Source organism: Numenius arquata, chromosome 27, assembly GCF_964106895.1.
Source record: "Numenius arquata chromosome 27, bNumArq3.hap1.1, whole genome shotgun sequence".
Taxonomy (NCBI): domain Eukaryota; kingdom Metazoa; phylum Chordata; class Aves; order Charadriiformes; family Scolopacidae; genus Numenius; species Numenius arquata.
Genome location: NC_133602.1, coordinates 782,781 through 802,623, shown reverse-complemented (window position 1 = coordinate 802,623; position 19,843 = coordinate 782,781). Strand labels below are relative to the sequence as shown.

Here is a 19,843-nt window from a genome sequence, read left to right as displayed (position 1 = left end):
CGCGCGGAGGGCGGCGGCGGCGGGGCGCTCCCCGCTCCTCTCTCGGCCTCAGGAAAGGCGGCGGGGGCCGCGCCGCGGCGGGGCGGGGATATGCGGCGGCCCAGCCGCGGCGGGCTGAAGAGAGGAGGCGGCCGAGCAGCGCCGCCCCACACCCCCCCCACCACCACCACCACAACACTTAGGAACGATCGTTCAATGCCGCGGACCCCTCGGGCCCGTCTCCCCGCTGCCCCGGGCGGCGGCTGGGAGCGGCGAGCGGCGGCGGCGCGGTCACCGGCCGGCCCCCCCCGCAGGCAGCGCCCGCCCCCCCGCCGCCATTTTGTGCCGGGCTCCCTCACACGGGCCGCCGCGGCGCCCCCCCAAACCCCCCGCGCCTGCGCCGCCGCCTCAACGCGCATGCGCCGCCCCGCCCCGGCCCCCCCTCCGCGCATGCGCCCTGCCGCCCCGCCCCTCCGCGCACGCGCAATGCAGCCCCCCCCCCTTCGCGCCCGCTGTGCAAGATGGCGGCCGCCCCCGGCCGGGAGGGGGGCAACCCCCGGCGCTGGAAAACAGCTTCGTCTTTCAAAAAAATAAACATTTTACGGTGTAAATAAATGAGGGGGAGGCAGGTCCTGCTACCCCTAGACCCTCAAGAGTCCCTCGCCCAACTGTTCCCCTCAAAAACACCTATGACAGCGGGTGTCCCCCCCCCCTCCCTGTCACAGACACCCCCCCCCTACGGCGTTGGTGCAGAAACCAAGCTTTAACGGTGATTTGTTTTAAAAAATATGTCTTTAATCAGTGTGTGCTGAGGGAGAGCGGGAGAAGGAGGGGGCTGTCCAGCGGGGGGGCAGGGGGGGGGGCAGTGTTGTGAGGAGGGGGCCTCAGTCTGTGGACTCCAGCACCGACTCGCTGAGGGCCAAGTCCCAGTAGTGCTCGGCCCCGTGCTTCTTGAAGTGCTCCCGGGCCATGTTCTCCGTGGGGCACTGCTTAAATTTCATTTCCCCAAAGCTGCGGTCCTTCGCTGTGCCCTGGGGAGGAGAAAAGGGGACGCTTTCAACCACGGCAAGCGTCGGGTCCTGCACGGGGAGGGATAATGCCCCCGCACCGGTAGAGGTTGGGGGTGACCTCCTGGAGAACAGCTCTGAGGAGAAAGACCTGGGAGTCCTGGTGGACAACAGGATGCCCAGGAGCCAGCAATGGGCCCTGGTGGCCAAGGAGGCCAATGGCATCTTGGGGGGCATCAGGAAGAGTGTGACCAGCAGGTGGAGGGAGGTCATCCTCCCCCTCTGCTCTGCCCTGGGGAGGTCCCACCTGGAGCACTGGGACCAGTTCTGGGCTCCCCAGTTCCAGAAGGACAGGGAACTGCTGGAGAGGGAACAGCAAAGGGCTACGAGGATGATGAGGGGCCTGGAGCATCTCTCTGATGAGGAAAGGCTGAGGGACTTGGGGCTTTTGAGTCTGGAGAAGAGAAGGCTGAGGGGGGATCTGATCAACGCCTAGAAATACTTCAAGGGTGGGTGTCAGGAGGATGGGGCCAGGCTTTTTCCAGTGGTGCCCAGTGACAGGACAAGAGGGAACGGGCACAAACTGGGACATGAGAAGTTCCATCTCAACATGAGGAGGAACTTCTTTGCTGTGAGGGTGGCAGAGCCCTGGAAGAGGCTGCCCAGAGAGGTGGTGGAGTCTCTGGAGACATTCCCAACCCTCCTGGACAAGTTCCTGTGGGACCTGCTCTGGGTGACCCTGCTCTGGCAGGGGGTTGGAGGAGATGATCTCCAGAGGTCCCTTCCAACCCCATAGCATTCTGGGATTCCCACCCATCTCTGAGGAAAAGTCAGGGAAACGTGGCTCCAAGCAACTCGGGGAACCCAGGAATAAACATTTTTTCCAAGCTGAGGCGTGACTAAGGGAGCACCGTGTGTGGGAGACACTCCTAGTTCTGCTACAGCTCAAGAAATGCTACGGAAAGAGTAAGAGCAGCAGGTTTGCGTCCGATCCAGCGTCTCAGAACGTAATTTCTTCTATTTCATCGTTTCTTCCCTCCAGCCTAAGCCCAAATATTGAATGACGCCCACGACTCACCTCCCAAACCAGAGAGCATTTGTTTGTTTTCTTAACGGACTCCTCGTCGGACTCATCATCATCTGGAAAAAAAAAAAACAAAAACACAACCAACCAATAAAACCAATTTTAGTCCCTTCCCCATCCCTCCACCCACAAGTTTTACACTTACCCTCTCCCTTTGTGTTCGATGTTTGCTCGTCCCATTTTATTCGATGAAGCATAAGACGTTTGAATTTCTTCTGTGCTTTGGGGCCTGGGGGAAGGAAGAGGAATAAAAAAAAGGGTGGCAAAAAAACCTCGTGGAATTAATTAGAACCGTGCAAACCGTGAGGAATTGGGCGAGAGCTGAGGCTCTGCTCGCCCTCAGCATCAAGGATTCAAATAAAGTGCTTTTTCCCTTCAACGTCCACCGCGCTGGGTTTTCTAACCGGCTTCCACTGCGCTCCCCAGTCAGCGCTAACCCCATTAAGAGCCGTAATTAAGGGAATTTCAAATGGCCTCCTCGCTTCTTTGAGCTTCCGGAACCCTCCGCCAACAATTTTCTACGGGAATTTTTGCCAGAGGCAAGCTCTGGGAACGCTACGCCGTGACCCAAAAGCCGGCTCGGGAACTTCCTCACCTCCTTCTACCACCACCACGTTGACGTCTTTGTGTAAAACCACCACCCCTGTTAAGTACAGCTGGCCGGCGTTCGCCTCGATTTTGAATTTTTTGGCTGGATTGCTCAGGTTTCTGACCCTAAGGATAAAAAAGCAAAAACAAAACACAAGAGTTTGTGGAAAAACAGAATTATTATCACCAGAAGAGGTCCCTACCCTGCCTTGACTGAATCCCTCAGGGACCAGTCCTCAAAACCCACACTTCAAAGTGACACAGGTTTGTTATCGGACAGCTCAGAGAGGCTGCGTCCGTCCCTTCCCATCCTCGTTTCATTTAGAACCTGGAAGTTTCCTGATTTCTGGAAATCAATGCACCAGTTTAGCTCCGAGAGCTGGGAAATGGCTTTCCTCATCAGAAAATTCCATCCCAGCTGAAACACCCCAAGCCTGACATGCGTTTTTACAGAATCACAGACTTGTGGGAGTTGGAAGGGACCTTCTAGAGACCATCTGGTCCAACTCCTCCTTGCCCAGAGCACATCACTCAGGGCTGCATCCAGGTGGGGCTTGAAGATCTCTGGACTCCACACCCTCCCTGGGCAGCCTCTTCCAGGGCTCTGGCACCCTCACCAGAAAGAAGTTTCTCCTCATATTTGAATGGAACTTCCCATGTTCCAGCTTGTGCCCATTGCCCCTCGTCCTGTCACCGGGAACCACTGAGAAGAGTCCGGCTCCATCCTCCTCCAACCCACCCTTTAGATATTTAATAAGGTCTCCCCTCAGCCTTCTCTTCTCCATGGCAGAAGAGTCCCAGCTCTCTCAGCCTTTCCTCATCAGGGAGATGCTCCAACCCCTCCATCATCTTCGTTGCCCTACACTGGACCTACACAGCAGGTCCACCCCTAACCTCTACTGGTGCCTGGGGTTTTTCCTCCCCAGGTGCAGGACCCTACACTTGCCCTTGGTGAACATCACAAGGTTCTTCTCTGTCCAGCTCTCCAGCCTGTCCGGGTCACGCTGGATGGCGGCACAGCCCTCGGGAGTGTCAGCCAGCCCTCCCAGTTTGGTGTCATCAGTGAACTTGCTGAGGGGACGCTCTGTCCCCTCGTCCAGGTCATTGATGAATATTTTAGTGCTTGGCTGTGAAAAGATGAGTTAAGGGACATGTCCTTTGGCACAGTGTCATCGCTACGGGCAATACTTGATGGAAACCTAGCACAGTCCTGCTACCGAAGGCTGCTCCTCTCTATCAGCGTGTTTTTATAGGGAATTTTTCAGGTTTATTTTTAGAAAGAGCCGTAGGGTGAAGCCCCCCCCGAGGGCTCCCAGCCCCACTCTTACCTGTACACAGCTATGTGAACTCCCTGCGAAACATCTTCTTTCAGCTTTTTCACCTTCTTGGCTTTTCGCTGTTCTGCTGTGAGCTTTCTGGCAGCGTTGGCTTCTTCGTGAGCTCTGGGTGCCAAGAGGGAACGGCAGCAATAAGCGAAACGCAACCCCTCGTGCACCCCGTTACGGCATCAAAACGGATCCTTCCCTTCCTAAGCATGGAATATGTTCCCCAGATCCCAAAGCTGTGATTTCTGCCTGGATTAAAAGCACCTAATCTTTTTTAATCAGGTCCAAATCATCCTCCCTCAGCGTCTCTTCCCTGAAAATATTAATTAGTAACAACCGCGACCATCATCGTGGTAAGAAACTCGTTTAATCCAGGGCACGAGGCCACTCTCCGGTGGCAAGAGCCGATCACGGAGACCCAGCTCCCTCCGGGCCACGCGGGGAGGGAGGTCATTCAAGGCAGCTAAAATAGGCCACAAGAGCAACAGGCAGAAGATCCCGCTGCTCCTGCTTCATCTGAGGGATGTCATTCCGTACAATCAAACGCAGCACCGGCACTAAATCCGTGTAAAAATGACCCCGAAAAAAACCGATACAAGGCGCCACCTACTTCTGCCTCTTCGCCATCTGCGCCCTGACGTGAGCTTCGACTTTCGTCGGGTCCTGAACAGCTTCCGTCCCCAGCACCCGCATCAGGTTGGAAATCCGTACTGCGAGGGAACGGGAGAGGCTGCTGTCGGACACCGGGATCACCCACACACAGATCCAGCGTTCCCAACCACCTCCACGCCACTGGTTTGATGGCTAATGGCCAGCAGGCTCTGCTCGCCGCTTGCCCGCCGTCGCCGGCATTTACCTTTGGGCTCCGGTGGCGGCATCAGGCCCAGCCTGACTTTCTCTTGCAGCTCCTTCTGGGCTTCTCTCCGAGTCTGTCGCCGTAATTTCTTCTGCTCTTTCTTAGTTAAATAAACCCCCAGGGTCACCGGCGTGTCACTGTCCACTGGGAAGAGAAACCAGGTGAGATAAAAGATAAAACTGCTTCTTCAAAAGCAAACCCCTTATCGACAAACCCGACCCTTGCAGCGCTGTGGGCTGCTTCCATGGAAGGTAGGAAAATGGGTTTGGGCTATTTTTTGGGGGGATTTTACTGGAAAGTAAAACCATCCTGTGGTTATTTTGATGTCGTTTCCTCAGGGCAAGGAGGTCAAAACCCAACCTGCCAGAGACGAGGGGCTGGTTTCTGCGCTGCCACCCCAGCGAGCACAGAGCAGGCCACCGATAGGTGAGCAAATCACTGGTAACTGCTACATTTTTTATATTAATTTTCCAAAAAACGGGGCAGAGACTCTCCCTCCCAATTCCAGCCATCTTTGCACAGCTTTCAGACTTATCTTTGCCCGATTTCTCCTCCTCTCAGGGACAAGAGACACCGAGCTGCAGTGTTACAAGTCGGGAGGTGACCCACCGAGCATCAGCTGCTTGTAGTATTTTGTTTCTAATTTACCGGCAAAATCCACCAAAATTGGGGCAGTACCTGGCGGGTTGAGCTGCGCCGGGTGCTCCACGAGGTTTGTGATGCCGAAATATTCGTCTTTTTTTGAAGACGTTCCACCTTTTCTAGAAAGGAGAGAGTTGGGCGTCACTGCAAAACTCCCAGCCCCAATTCCTGCCTTTCCTTAAAACACAAGCCATGGAAAGAAAAAAAAAAAAAAAAAGACAAAATAACGCTTCCCTCGGGCCAGCTGTGGTGGGTGGAGACACAAATTCCTACCCAAAGCATCGATTGGAGCTCGATGTGCTGAAGGAGACACGCGGTGACAGAGTATTACTGCGTAGGTGTCTCCCCAGGAGGAATATCCACCCACGTTTCACGGGCAGGAGGCAGGTTTCCTACAACTTTGCCATCAATAAGACTCGTATAGAAAAATGCTTGGAAAAAACCACAACCCAAAACCACCAAAAAACCCAAAACACACCACCAATTTTGGGACAAAAAAACACCCTTCTAACTCCACGGCAGTTACCTCAGTCACTGAGGGAACGCTGCCTCCAACAAGAGGAGCAAAACCAGCACCCACCCGGATCTCGTAGACGAGGAAGGTGGAATCTGATAGCTCAAGAAGATAGATCTGGCCTGATTTATCATGGAATTGTTAAGAGTTGGAAGGGACCTTGAAGATCATCTCGTTCCAACCCTTCCAGCGGACCAGGTCACTCCAAGCCCCATCCAACCTGGCCTTGACCCCCACCTTACCCCCGAGATTCCTCCTGTGGCAGAACCACCAAAACCTGGCAAATAAAAATACTTACAAGTCGAGGCCGTTGGGGATGATGTAGGAGTCCCACCACTCTATCTCTGGGATCTCCCCCTCTTTCAGCTCCTTCTTCGGGGTAATCAGAGCCAATTTGGTGGAAGTGTGTATCCCTGTCTTCCGCGCGGCCTGCGAGATCTCCGCCTGCAGCTTTTCTAGTTGAGCCTGCGAAGGAGCAGAGAAAAAAGGCAGGGAAAGGTCATTCCCAAAATAGCACAACCTTCAGGAAAAACACAATCCGTATGCACCTAATGTGTTCTTTCTTCATTTTTTTAATAAACAAGCCAAAGCAGACGGCAGGAGAAACCACACCACGCTTTTGTGGAAGCTCATGAACCTGCCAAAAAATCTGGGCTTATTACGGAGCCTTCTAGGAGCACAGAGCGATCCCAGCGGAATATCTCCCTCTAGGCACCGTATCCCTGCACTTCTCTATCTAACAAAGCTCTTTTCTCACCCCTTCTCCCCAAGAACTCAGGCGTTTTACCAAGATTTCCTTTAAATCTCCACCTCTGGGGGTGATCGCTTCTGCAGAAAGAACACTCGGCCAGAAAAAACGATCTATTCTCTTTGGAAATGTTAAAAAATTAGGGTTTGTTTGTTTTTTTGGACAAGTGACTCTAGCTGTAAGAAAACACTCCTCACACGTGTTCTAATTTTTCCTGCTTTTCCACCAAGGACAACGTTGAGAGGGAAAAAAAAAATAATAAAAAAAAAATAAATCAGGTGATTTTACTGAAAAGCTTCTTCCTCAAAGCCAACACCAGCTCCCTTTTCACATCCCAGGAGAGGAGAATCAACTCCCGTCCCGAACCGAACCCTCACTTCATGCTCTGGGTTAAGCATGGCAAGACCTCAAATACCTTCGTTCGCAACCTCTGGGCAATTTTCTCAAATTTGCCTTTTTCATGGAACTTAAAGGTGCGTTTCTGACGCTGGGCTGGGGTTATGGAGACCCGGGGGTCAAAGTAAGTGTTGGATTCCATATCTTCCGAGGGTTTTTCTTTAAGCTGTTGTTTGAACTGCTCTCTCTTCACAGCTCTGATGTTTGCTTTTAGGGTTGGCATGCGGTGAGTCAACTCAATCTCTTTACCAGTCGCATCAACAGTTCGGCCTTGCTCATCCAAGATCAGTGGCGTAGGCTTTGTCTGATCCTTCAGCTCCACTTTCCTGGCGGTTAAGAGAAGATAAACCGCATTAAAATGGGAGCACGGCATTAATTCAAAGGAATTGTGAGCCTTATTTCCACGGTGATCACTAAACCAGCCCAGGATTTGGGAAAGGGCTCCTCGTGACGTTAAATGACCTCCTCATAACGTTGAATCTCATTGTGTCACCGGAAAGGACTCAAATCTCACATGCAAGTCGGGAAAAGTGTCACTCAAGGAAGGATTAACCCCCATTTCACCTCTTTAATATAAAATTTATTCCTTTAGCAGCTATTAAAGCCACTTCTAGGGAACCAAGAGCCTTTGGTCACACTCTCTGTGGACGTTCCCAGGGGTCAGTACTGGGTCCAGTCCTCTTCAATATATCCCTCAAAGGCCTGGATGAAGGGATGGAATGTCCCCTCAGCAAGTTTGCTGGTGACACCAAACTGGGAGGGGGGGATGACACCCCAGAAGGCTGTGCCGCCATCCAGAGAGACCTGGACAAGCTGGAGAGTTGGGCAGAGAGGAACCTGATGAAACTCAACCAGGACAAGTGTCAGGTGCTGCACCTGGGGAGGAATAACCCCCCGCACCAGTAGAGGTTGGGGGTGACCTCCTGGAGAGCAGCTCTGAGGAGAAAGACCTGGGAGTCCTGGTGGACAACAGGATGCCCACGAGCCAGCAATGGGCCCTGGTGGCCAAGGAGGCCAATGGCATCCTAGGGGGCCGTCAGGAAGAGTGTGACCAGCAGGTGGAGGGAGGTCATCCTCCCCCTCTGCTCTGCCCTGGGGAGGTCCCACCTGGAGCACTGGGACCAGTTCTGGGCCCCCCAGTTCCAGAAGGACAGGGAACTGCTGGAGAGGGTCCAGCAAAGGGCTACGAGGATGATGAGGGGCCTGGAGCATCTCTCTGATGAGGAAAGGCTGAGGGACTTGGGGCTTTTGAGTCTGGAGAAGAGAAGGCTGAGGGGGGATCTGATCAACGCCTAGAAATACTTCAAGGGTGGGTGTCAGGAGGATGGGGCCAGGCTTTTTCCAGTGGTGCCCAGTGACAGGACAAGAGGGAACGGGCACAAACTGGACCATAAGAAGTTCCATCTGAACATGAGGAGGAACTTCTCTACTTTAAGGGTGGCAGAGCCCTGGAAGAGGCTGCCCAGAGAGGTGGTGGAGTCTCTGTCTCTGGAGACATTCAAACCCTCCTGGACACATTCCTGTGGGACCTGCTCTGGGTGACCCTGCTCTGGCAGGGGGTGGGACTGGGTGATCTCCAGAGGTCCCTTCCAACCCCAAATCATTCTGGGATTCTGGCATCAGGCTTGCCAGGATCCTGCAGCCAAAGGCAGGTACTCACGGCGGCGCGATGCCCATGGCGTGCAGGTTGGCCAGTCCCACCATGTTGGCGTTGCCGATGAGCCCCGGTTTCAAGGCCAGTTGGGCCTGGATCCGGGCCTGCAGCTCCGCGGCTTTCCTGGCCTTCTCAATGGCATCGTTCATGAACGTCGCTGCCTGGGAGGGCTGGATGGTGTTGCCGATGGGGAGGCGTTCCGATTGGGATGAAGAAGAAATTTTTGGCTGTGGAGAGAGAAAGAAGCTTCGTTACGTGCCCGTGGTAGCACACCAAAGTCATACCTGAAACGGGGACCACGGGATTTGCCCGTTTTACCTGTGGCGTTGGGGGACTGATGAAACTCAACTGCTTTTTCCGCTCTTCAATCTGCCGGGTGGCTGCTTCCATCATCTGTTTGATCTGCGGAAAGAAAATCGGAGAGTTAATTTTTCTTCCTTCTATGAGAGGGTCCTCAGCACCCTTTTTTTTTTTTTTTTACAGCTCCGAACGCAGGTGAGAACAGAACTGTATCAAACTTTCCCAACTCGAAGGCTTCACATCATCGTTAGCCCAACGCAGAAGCATCGGGGAGCCTTGTGAAGGCAACTAGAGGCAACGACTGCAGCAGAGGACAGTCAATATCTGAACTTGTATCGCAAGTTGTTTAAGTAAACTCTGAACCACGTTGGGATTCAAGATCTGCCACGGGGGCAGCTCTGTTCTGGGGTAGAGCTCGTTTAACCACTTAATTAGACTGACCTGTAGCTTGGTGAGCATGCCAGGGCTCTCCGAGGGCGGGCCTGGGATGACCTCAGGCTCATCCTCAACCTCCTCAAATCGCGGGATGCGCCGCTTCTTGACGCCGGAAGATTCCTTGGATACCTCAGAGTCATCACCAAACACATCCTGAGGCAAAGAAGAGAGAGGAGGAGAAAACTGTGGTTAAAAGTGAAGAGTTCTCCTCGCGGCCACTGTTTTAAGATGAGAAACCACCAGGGGGATGAGATCCGGCACCGTACACTCAGCACCACGCTGTGGGTTGGAGCTTCCAGGGTGGCACTCGCAGGATGATCTACTGGTGACCCTATCTGTGCTCTGGACCCCCACCAGAGAAGCATCAATGAGATCCACGCAAGAGCTTGAAGGACAGGAGACATCACAGGGACGTGCCTGTGTAAAAGCCACCATTGTTCTCTCAGGCGGGCAAAGGGTTTTTTGGCACTGAGGAGATTTAAGGTCTCGCTCAGCTACATGGAGAGATGGAAAAAGCCAACTGGGCTAAAATGGAGTACTTCTGGAGCACTGGGACCAGTTCTGGGCTCCCCAGTTCCAGAAGGACAGGGAACTGCTGGAGAGAAAAACAGCAAAGGGCTACAAAGATGATGAGGGGACTAGAACATCTCTCTGATGAGGAAAGGCTGAGGGACTTGGGGCTTTTGAGTCTGGAGAAGAGAAGGCTGAGGGGGGATCTGATCAACGCCTAGAAATACTTCAAGGGTGGGTGTCAGGAGGACGAGGCCAGGCTTTTTCCAGTGGTGCCCAGTGACGGGATGAGAGGGAACGGGCACAAACTGGAACATAAGGAGTTCCATCTCAACATGAGGAGGAACTTCTCTACTTTAAGGGTGGCAGAGCCCTGGAAGAGGCTGCCCAGAGAGGTGGTGGAGTCTCCATCTCTGGAGACATTCCCAACCCTCCTGGACACGTTCCTGTGGGACCTGCTCTGGGTGACCCTGCTCTGGCAGGGGGTGGGACTGGGTGATCTCCAGAGGTCCCTTCCAACCCCAAATCATTCTGGGATTCTGTGGTTTTCACGTCTTCCACCAGCTTCAGAGGGTTTGCTGAAGGAAGCTGCGCTGTCCTACTGTGTCCTCCCCAAGAGGAGCAGACCTGGGACAGGTCAGGACACCCATGGCATTCCCTCACACTCCAACCCAGCCACCTCCAGGTCAGATCCAAAGATTCCACAGTCAAACCGAGCTGCTCTGGAGACTCTCAGAGAGCAGACGGAGCAGTGACCACGCTGCTGGACTCACATGCAGCGGGAGCGTCAGAAAAGAAAAGGTGAGGTGCGCTTCAGAGGGAGCTCTGCCCTCGGGGAGCTGGGGAAGCATGTACTCAAAGCACACCCCGGCTCGTGAGACTGCGGCCACGGGTCTCATCTGCTCAGTGGCTGGTTTGTGTATGGCAAACCACATTTGTCCGTGCGACTGGGTTATTATAGTGTGTGTGTGTGTGTGTGTGTGTGTCAAGGTGTTATTCGAAAAGAAAATATACACACCGGTTGTAAGCGTTAGTCGCAATCCCTTCTTCACTATAACGGTTCATATCCTACAAGGACACTTCCTCATCCAGACACAGGTACTTCTTGGAAAACCTACAAGTTCAAGAGAAAGGACTTGCCCATAGTATAAAGTGTGTAAACCGTTACGTTTTAGTTCCTGAAACTTCCCAAGCAACGACCTACCCCACAAGAGTTAACCAAGGAGAGAGAAGGCAGGCCAGGCAGCGCCCTGAAGACAGCCGAGGTGACCGGCGAGCGGCGTTGGGAATTAATCCACTCCTCCTCGCTACAAGATCTAAGCGTGCAAGTACAAATTCAACTCTGAAACCTGCACCGGGGTTGGCGGGGGGTGGGGGAAAGTCAGTCTGCGAGTTATGGCCGTGATCTGATAACCTCAGCAGAGCATCTCGTGTTACAGCAGGGTCAGGACAGATCTAGATCTTGATGGAGGATCTATAAGAAAGGTAATTCCGGAGAGCGGGGTTGAGGATTTGGCAGGTGGGACGGGACGCCTGTCCCCACACCAGGAGCCAAGAGAAGAGGGTAGATCTGCTCTGCCGCTTCCCAGCCCTGCTTTTGGATTAGCTGGGAAGCTGAGACCACCATCTGCAGACCCACCAGATGATGCTTCACTGGAGAGGAACCACCTACTGCACACCCAGCCCCACACCTGCTCCGCTCCACCAGCACGAGATTCCCCTCTACAAAGGCTGTTCCTCCCGCCACGGCCAGGAGGAAGATGAGAGGACAAGAGAACCTGAAAATGGGCACAATCCAAATTCATTTTGTGAAGAAAGGAGGAATCCACGTGTTTTAGCTGTGCCCCGGGGCTGCAGGAGTCACCCCGCCAGGCCGCAACCGGCAATCGGCACCGAAGCACCAAGAAGCAATGGGATTGATGAGATCTCCATCTCTCCACCATCTCCCCAAGAAGTCAAAAGCAAGATGGGAGCAGCTGGGACTCACCATCCCACCCAAAACCTCACTTTCTAATGATGCTGTGGCAGCTCGGCCCCGTGTGTGGCTCTGCCAGCTCAATACCCAAATTAAAGCAGAACGGCAGCATGGAAATACTCGAAAGACGCTTATTGGCACCTCTGTTGTGATCAAGAAAACTACAGAAGACTGAATTCTTGTCCTTTTAAGCTGCCGCCGCTCACAAGGGGTTGGGACACAGGAACCCAAACCTCTCCAGATCAGTGAACTGGGTTGTACCACTGCTCCTCAGGCTGCACCAGCTCCGCAGGGTGGAAGCTGTTCTAACGTACCCTTCGTTAACCGGTGAAGGCACCCAGAGCTGGAGGAAACCCCTTCTGGCACCAGTTAAAGCCTCAGCCAGAGAGTGGGAGAAAAAGCAAGTTTCTAAGAGAAAACAGGGAGCGCTGGCAGCTGTCTCCCAACGCACCCGAAGAGATCCAGATCCCAAAGGGGATTATTCCAGCTAACTGAGGGTGAGCGCTGACTGAAACCATCCCAGAGAACCACAGATTGCCGTAAAATAGGAGCCCTCAGAAAAAGGGAAAGGGACTTAATTGGTCAGCGGGGAGCAGCACGGAGAGTAGCCCCTTTTAAACTTGAGTGATGGAAAAAAAAAATGCCATTCCAGAAGATGGCGAGTAAAGTCTTCGAGAGAAGAAAGGAAGTGAAAAGAGGTTTGGACGCAGAAGATTTCCACCATCCCAGAGAAGCGTTAGATGGGAAAAAAAACAACCACAGAGCTACGAAATCCCTGCTGGAATTCACCTTGCGCTACGACAGGGGGTGTCAAAAATCACCCTCTGTTGGAGAGATGGCTGGAAGAGTGAAATGTGGCACATCTGGGCAAGGAAGAGCACCGGGAAGTCACCAGGAGCACCGAGCCCAGGCTCCCAGTGAAACCACAGCACCGCCACACGATGGTAAAGAGCACGAAAGAAAACGGAGCGACGGAGCCCGGTGAAGTTACTCCGCTGCACAATCGTCGTGGGAATGGTTAAAAGAAAGCAAAATCCCCGGTTTCCCACCGAGGAGAGCGCGGCCCTACCGCATCCGAAGGTAAAGAGAACCCAAAGGTAAAGGCTCACACACTTCATCATGGAAAAGGCTCTTTTCTCTTGAACTTTAAGCATTACGAGATGTACCTCTCTGGAAGAGGAAAGTGTGGCAGAGTCCCAGTGCTGCCTCCAGGGCCACCAAACCACAGAAAAAAAAAAAAAGAAAAATAAATTAAATTAAAAAGCAATCAATAATCAATAATCACCTTCAGCTCTCGCTTGCGGTTCCGGTCGCTGTTGGATTTGGAGTGCCTGGAGCTCCGGCCTTCCTCCACGGCCTCAAAGAGCTTGTCCACAAACCGCAGGGTAGAATCGTCGAGAAAGGGTTTGAGGTGGTCTGGAAAGAAAGGGAGTTGTTTAAATTCAGAATTCAGCGCCAGGGATGAGAGGGAGAAGAGAGAATTCGCCGAGGTTTGTTGCAGAGCTGTAAAACGGGGATTTAAAGGCTGGTTCAACCCGACTAAATGCAGCGGGAGCCACGAGCTGGGCTCCGGAGACCTCTGGGATCTGCGGATCCCGTTGCCAGGAGCTTTAAACTGTGAAGGATTAAGGGAGTCCAGGCCTCGACTAGAAAAAAATTTGGGGCTCTAATGGTCAAAAAAACCCCAACAACCACGGGTTAAACAATCATTTTCAATCCCTTTAGAAAAAAGGGCCTTAAATTCATTTTTACTTCCGTATTTTTTGTAACGTATTCCAAGGCTTTTGACCGTGTCTCACCTCTCTGCGTGGATTTGCACTCGCTCGTCACCTTTTCATCGGGGCTGGGTCAGTGTCACCCCCACGGACACTTGAGAGCTTCCAGGTTTAGGTGGTTTTTTGGTTTGTTTTACCAAACTAACTCAACACAGACCAGATTTCACCCCTGCAAGGACGGCATTCGCCCCCGAAACGCTGCCAGCCACCACCGGCAACGAAACCACAACCCACCCCCATAGCCCAGCGTTAGGTCAGTCTTCTGGGAACACAGGGAGTGAGTTTAAACCTGATTTGAGGCTGTTTCAGGGCTATTTGAGGCTTCGTGTGCGCTTATTTTCTCCGTCAAGGGGTCTGACCAGCTCCAGGAAGAGCTGCAGGGTGAGAGTCAGGGCCCACGGGACGTACCGGCTGCTTTCTTCTTGTCCATGCCCTTCCCGACGCAGTTCAGCGCTGCGGTGACCACGGTGGGCTCCGAGAAGCCCAGGACTCGCTTCACCGTCTTCTCGATCCATGGTTTGAGCTCATCCAGTTCCCTTTTGGAGAGCGACATCTTTGCCAGGACCCGAACTGAATTCTTTCACTCGTACCTATAAAGACGAGAGACGAGAAAAACACAAACCAGTAAAATAAAAGATTATCATAGAATGGTTTGGGTTGGAAGGGACCTTAAAGCTCACCCAGTTCCCCCCCCTGCCCTGGGCAGGGACACCTCCCACCAGCCCAGGTTGCTCCAAGCCCCCTCCAACCTGGCCTTGAACCCCTCCAGGGATGGGGCAGCCACAGCTTCTCTGGGCAACCTGGGCCAGGCTCTCACCACCCTCACAGCAAAGAACTTCTGCCCAATATCTAACCTAAATCTCTCCTTTTTCAGCTTAGAACCCTTCCCCCTCGTCCCATCGCTCCCCTCCCTCCATCAAGAGTCCCCCCCCAGCTTTCCTGGAGCCCCTTTAGGGACTGGAAGGGGCTCCAAGGTCTCCCCGGAGCCTTCTCTTCTCCAGGCTGAACCCCCCCAACTCTCTCAGCCCCCCCTCCCAGCAGAGGGGCTCCAGCCCTCCCAGCATCTCCAGGGACTCCTCTGGCCCCGCTCCAACAGCTCCGTGTCCTTCTGCTGTTGGTGGCCCCAGAGCTGGAGGCAGCACTTGGGGTGGGGGGGTGTCTCCCCAGAGCGGAGCAGAGGGGCAGAATCCCCCCCCTCGCCCTGCTGGGGATGCAGCCCAGGGGGCAGGGGGCTTGCTGGGCTGCCAGTGCACGATGCCAGCCCATGGCCAGCTTTTCCCCCCCCTTAGTTCCCTCCAAGCCCTTCTCCTGAGGGCTGCTCCCCATCCATTCTCCTCCATAAAAAAAGCTGACAAGTGGTGAAATCTCTCGGAGATTATTTTTACTCCCTTATTTTGAAAACACAAGCTAAAATGAGATGAGCCCCACGGGGAGGAAGGGCCTCAGCACCGAGAAGCCCGGGACCCGAGCTGACAAGATGCAGCATCAGGCCCCACGAGGGGAAGTCGCGCTCGCAGATCACCCTGCGGGGAAAGCTCTGAAAACTCTTACGTCCCCCCAGCCTTCCCCAGACGCCCGCCTCGTCCAGCGTGAGCTAAACACCACTTCCAACCCAGAGAGGAAAGCCCCACGCGCACCCGCTCGCCCTTAATTAGCCTCTTTCTCAGGAGGTTCACAAAGTGCTTTGATCACGTTCCGCTTCGCCGATACCCGAAAATTCAGCGGGTGCCTCTGCGTTCGCTGCTTAAACCAGCGCCTGTCGGCGGCCAAGCCAAAATTACAGATTTTTCAAGGCAAAAAAAAAACCCACCACCCTCCCCCCTCTCCCCCGCCCCGTTAATCGTTAGCGGTTCTCACGCTGTCAGTCCCAGGCTGCAGATGAAACAACGTTTAATTACCCGCCCGGGCCCTAATCTGATTTGGAAACCAAGTCTCCCTTTATCTGGAAACAGGAGAAAATCTTCTTAAGGAAACATGTTTGACCTCGGCGTTTCTTCCTCAGGCGAAAAGGCCTGCAGAGCCTTGACCTTAGGCTAAACCAGACCTTAACGCGGGTCTATTTTAACAGAAAACGGCTAAAATACAGTTCTCACCCCCGAAGCTGGGAATTAAGAGCCTGGTGTGAGTTTTAACCAAGTTCTGACCCATTTTAGGGTCTGTAAACAGCAACCAGGAGAAGGAAATCTGCAGGTTTCAGCGTAGCTTCAACCCTCCCTCTGGAAAATTCACCCCTCTCCGCGGCCAAAAGCCTGAAAAAAAATCTCTGGGAAAAAAAAAAAAAAAGCAGCTTTGTGCTTTTTTTACAACAGGTTTCTCAGAGAGAAATTAAAAAGCGGCAGCGAATCCAGCCCAAAAGAACGTTATTACACAATTTCACCTCGAACTTCCGACTTCGCAGCACCTAACGCTTCAGGACCAAGGCGGAGATTCAAGACGAGTGGAAATAATTAATTACTCCACCTGACAGGCCAAGAACTTTCCATATCTATGCTATCAAATACAAAATTTATATAATTAGTGCTTCTTTTAAACTCTCTTATTGGTAATTTTCAACTTCTCTGACCTAATCAGAGGAAGGCAACGGTTTTAAGGGTGTTTTACTCGGAATACGGGGAGAGCAAAGAGACCGGTTGGTGTCCGTAGGGAACGTTTCCCGCTACTCCCAGGCCGTGGGGACTCCTAGTTGTCAGCAAGGAACCCGGGGGGGGGGGGGGGGCGGGGCGGAAAATAACACCTCGGTGACATTTTAAATATATATGTATATATAAAATGGCACTAACCGGCTTCCCTACGTTACGTCCCAGAACGGTGAGAAGCCAAAAGCCGATACTCCCCCGGCCAGACAAACCGCTTCCTTCAGGGAGGAAAGAAGAAGAAGAATTCAGCTTCGCCGCCCCAAACTCGCCGGCCGGAGGTCGGAATTCCCGCCGAGAGGCCGCTGCCGCCCGCCAAGGACGCCCGGTGCCCGCCGACCGGCTCCCGCTCAGCGCCGGAGACCCCCAACCCCGCCGCAACCGGTACGTACCCGCGGGGGTCACTCACCTCCCGCACGGCCCCAGCGTCCTGCCTCTGCGGCGGCGGCTGCGTCCCCCCCCCCCCGCTCCTCCCGGCCCCGGAGCACGGCCCGGCCCGGGACCCCTCGGCGCGGCCTGAGCGCGGATAACCCGCGGCCGCCTCAGGCGCGGCCTCCCCGATGCCCCCCTCCCTTCAGCCGCCTCCTCGCTCTCCCACCAGCCTTCCCTCCCCTCAAGAGCGGCACCCTCCCCTCACCGGAGCGGGCGCGGCCCCGGTAGGCCCCAGCCCGGTCGGCGGCGGCGGCCCTGACGGCGACGGCACGTCGAGGCGGAAGCGGAAACGGCAGCGCGGCGCCTGCGCGCCCACTGGCGCGGGGGCTGTCGGGAAGGAGGAGGACTTGGGGGGGGGGGCTGCGGGCGAAGCGGACGAAGAAGGGAAAGGCGGGGGAAGTCAGAAAAGGGGCGGAGCGTCTGGGAAAGGGCGCCCATTGGTCAGCCCCGACACCACGTGACCGCAGAAAACGCCCGCCCCCCGCTCTCCCCCCCCCTCCCCAAGCGCCGCCATGACGGGCAGCGAGGCCCATCCCCGCCTCATCAGCCGGAATTAATTGCAATTAGAACGAAACGCGGTTACGGGGAGGGGCTTTTTATTGAGGGAGGGGGTGCCCCTAACAACCCGGCCAGGGGTCTTGGCGGATAACTCGCCCCAAAAAGGCGATTTTACGCCCCATCTCGGCATTGTAGACCCTCCGGCAGGCCTCGTAGGCCAAGCGCTGCCGCCGCCGGCACGGCTTCTCGTAGTAGCGTCCCCGCCGCACCGCCTCCACCAGCCCGTCCTGCGTCAGGATCCTGGGGGGAGCGGGAGAAAATGAGGGTGAGACCCACCACACCCCCCTCCTCCACCTCCTTCCTCCAAACGAGCCCAGAGCGGGTCAAAAACCCCAAGGATTGGGGTAAAATCGGGCCTCCCTTCTGTGTTTTTAACACTTGAAGGGAGCTGAGGTGATTTTGATGGGTTGGTTGTTGTTTGTTTTTTTTTAATTGCGAGGAGGGGGAACGAGCGCCCTCGGAGCTTCGTTAAGCCGTGACAAAACGGTGGGGGGTGCAGAAGGTCCAGGGGAGGCGACAGGATCTCCTCCTCCTCCTCTGCCCTGTCGCACTGGCCACCGACCCCCCACCCCCCTGGTAACGCCACTGGGTTTGCGGTCGTTTGGGTTTTAAATCATTTTTATTTTAATTAAATCCCTGTCCAAGGAGGTGGCGGGGGGGGGGGGGAGAGCCGGCAGAAAAAGCCCCCTGGGACCACCTCCACCCCCCCACGTTTCCGAGCCTCGAGTGTAGGGAGAAACCCTAAAAACGTACATTCTGAACCAATTTGCGGGACAAGGAGCCCACACGGAGGCACCACGGGGGGGTGTGTGGGGGTTAATTAGCACAATCCTTAACACCCTCAAGTGCTGAAGCTTAACGGGACCCTCCCAAGCCCTGAAGCCGCCCCAGCGACCCCCCAGGGCTCCCCCAAATACTCCCACGGGAACCTCCTGTGTCCTCCCCCCCCGAGCCCTCCCGGGTCCTTCCGTCGTCCCCCCCCACCAGCCCTCCCGGGACCCCCTGAGTCCTTCCGCCCCCCCCCAGCCCTCCCGGAACCCCCCGAGTCCTTCCGCCCTCCCCCCCCCCCCCAGCCTTTCCGGGACCCCCCGAGTCCTTCCGCCCCCCCCCCCCCCCCGCCCCCAAAATCACCACCCGCGACTTCTCCAGGCCTCCCCCCCCCCCCGCCCTAGATTTCCCCCCCCGGTCCCTCACCGGTTGAGCGCCCGTAGGCCCCATCCACGTTGCCGTTCTGGACCATAACGGTGCGGCCCACAAAGCGGAGGTGGTTGGCCATGTCGGCCGCCGCTGCTCTGCTACGGGACGGGGACGGGACCGGGTGGGCTGGGTAGACCCGAACCCCGCAATACCCTCCCCTCCTCCCCCAAACACTCCGGGAACGCGGCGGGACCCCCCACCCACTGCGGGGCCTGTGTCCCTCTCACGGGCTTCCCCCCCAACGACCGGACCCGATAACGTCCCGTCCCTCACGGACCGACCCGGTGGGCCCGGACCCCCCCGAAGGGACCACGGTGGGGCCCTCTCCACCCCCGGAGACCCCAGCAAAGCCACCCCCCCGCGGGAGGAGCCGCGGCCGCTCCACTCGCCCCCGGAAGCGGAAGTCGCTCCTGGCGGGGGCGGGGCTTGAAGGGGGTCAGGCGGCAGGGACGCGGGGCGGGGCTTAAGGACACGGGGGCGTGACCTGGCCTGCGGAGAAGGGGGGCGTGGGTTGACCTGCGGGGCGGGGCTTAGGGCGCCGGGGGCGTGGCTTGACCTACTGGGCGGGGCTTAGGGCGCCCGGGGTGGGGCGCGGTCGGGTTGTGGGGGCGGGGCCGGGATGTGGGGCACGGGGCCAGGGGTCAGGCTTTTTGGGGCAGGTCACAGGGTCAAAGGTCAGGGCTAGGGTGTGGGGCAGGGACAGGATTTGGAGGGGGGGGGGGGTTGGGGCCTGCTGGGGGGGGTTCCAGGCCTTGCCCTGCCCCACAGCAGGGGGGGAGCAGGAAGCCCCACAGGGGGCGCAGGGGGGTCCCACCACTGCCCTGACACCGCCCCCCCCAGGGGGGGACAAGACCCCCCCCCCCCCCCCCTCAGGGGACAGAGGACAGAGGCCACTGGCACCAGGTGGCCCGGCCGCTCCCGCGGCGTTTATTGCTTCCAGCAGGGCCCTGCTGTGGGGCAGCCCCACATTTGGGGGGGGGGGGCGGGAAGACACACACACACACACACACCCCCACCCCAAAAACACCCCATGGGGGGGAGGCACAGGCCCGGCGGGGGGGCCAGCCCCCCACCCTGTCCCCACCCCCCCCTCCGAGGCTCGACCCCCATCTTAGGGAGGGGGCTGCGCTCCAGCGAAGGCACGACCCACCCACCCCCCGGGGGTTTGGGGGTCCCTGGTGGGTCTTGGGGCCCCCCCCATGACAGGCCCACCGGCAGGTTAAACTGTCCATAAC

The 19,843-nt window shown here is 56.0% G+C and overlaps 2 protein-coding genes across 2 annotated transcripts; both read right to left on the bottom strand.

The window, feature by feature from the left end:
* Positions 1-760: 760 nt before the first annotated feature.
* PRPF3 (pre-mRNA processing factor 3) lies at positions 761-17,155 on the bottom strand. The gene is made up of 17 exons (XM_074164432.1): positions 17,059-17,155; positions 16,569-16,642; positions 14,197-14,378; positions 13,299-13,429; positions 9,535-9,681; positions 9,112-9,195; positions 8,800-9,020; positions 7,159-7,465; positions 6,294-6,460; positions 5,518-5,600; positions 4,840-4,983; positions 4,594-4,693; positions 3,987-4,100; positions 2,666-2,784; positions 2,216-2,299; positions 2,065-2,126; positions 761-1,010 (listed from the first exon to the last, which is right to left on the bottom strand). The coding sequence occupies exons 3-17, from the start codon at positions 14,339-14,341 to the stop codon at positions 864-866; spliced, it is 2,055 nt and encodes a 684-aa protein (XP_074020533.1). The 5' UTR covers positions 14,342-14,378; positions 16,569-16,642; positions 17,059-17,155; the 3' UTR covers positions 761-863.
* Positions 17,156-17,470: 315 nt separating this feature from the next.
* MRPS21 (mitochondrial ribosomal protein S21) lies at positions 17,471-18,687 on the bottom strand. The gene is given in 3 exon segments (XM_074164613.1): positions 17,471-17,651; positions 18,606-18,618; positions 18,621-18,687. Coding segments are annotated over 3 exon segments (261 nt in total).
* Positions 18,688-19,843: the final 1,156 nt, after the last annotated feature.

What these genes read in the sequence shown, in the direction of transcription:
- PRPF3 (XM_074164432.1), bottom strand. Translation starts at nt 14,341, where the DNA reads ATGTCGCTCTCCAAAAGGGAACTGGATGAGCTCAAACCATGGATCGAG. An exon ending in TCAGTCCCCCAACGCCACAG is followed by an intron (nt 9,021 to 9,111) that starts GTAAAACGGGCA and finishes CTCTCTCCACAG; the next exon opens with CCAAAAATTTCTTCTTCATC. An exon ending in ATCGAACACAAAGGGAGAGG is followed by an intron (nt 2,127 to 2,215) that starts GTAAGTGTAAAA and finishes TTTTTTTTCCAG; the next exon opens with ATGATGATGAGTCCGACGAG.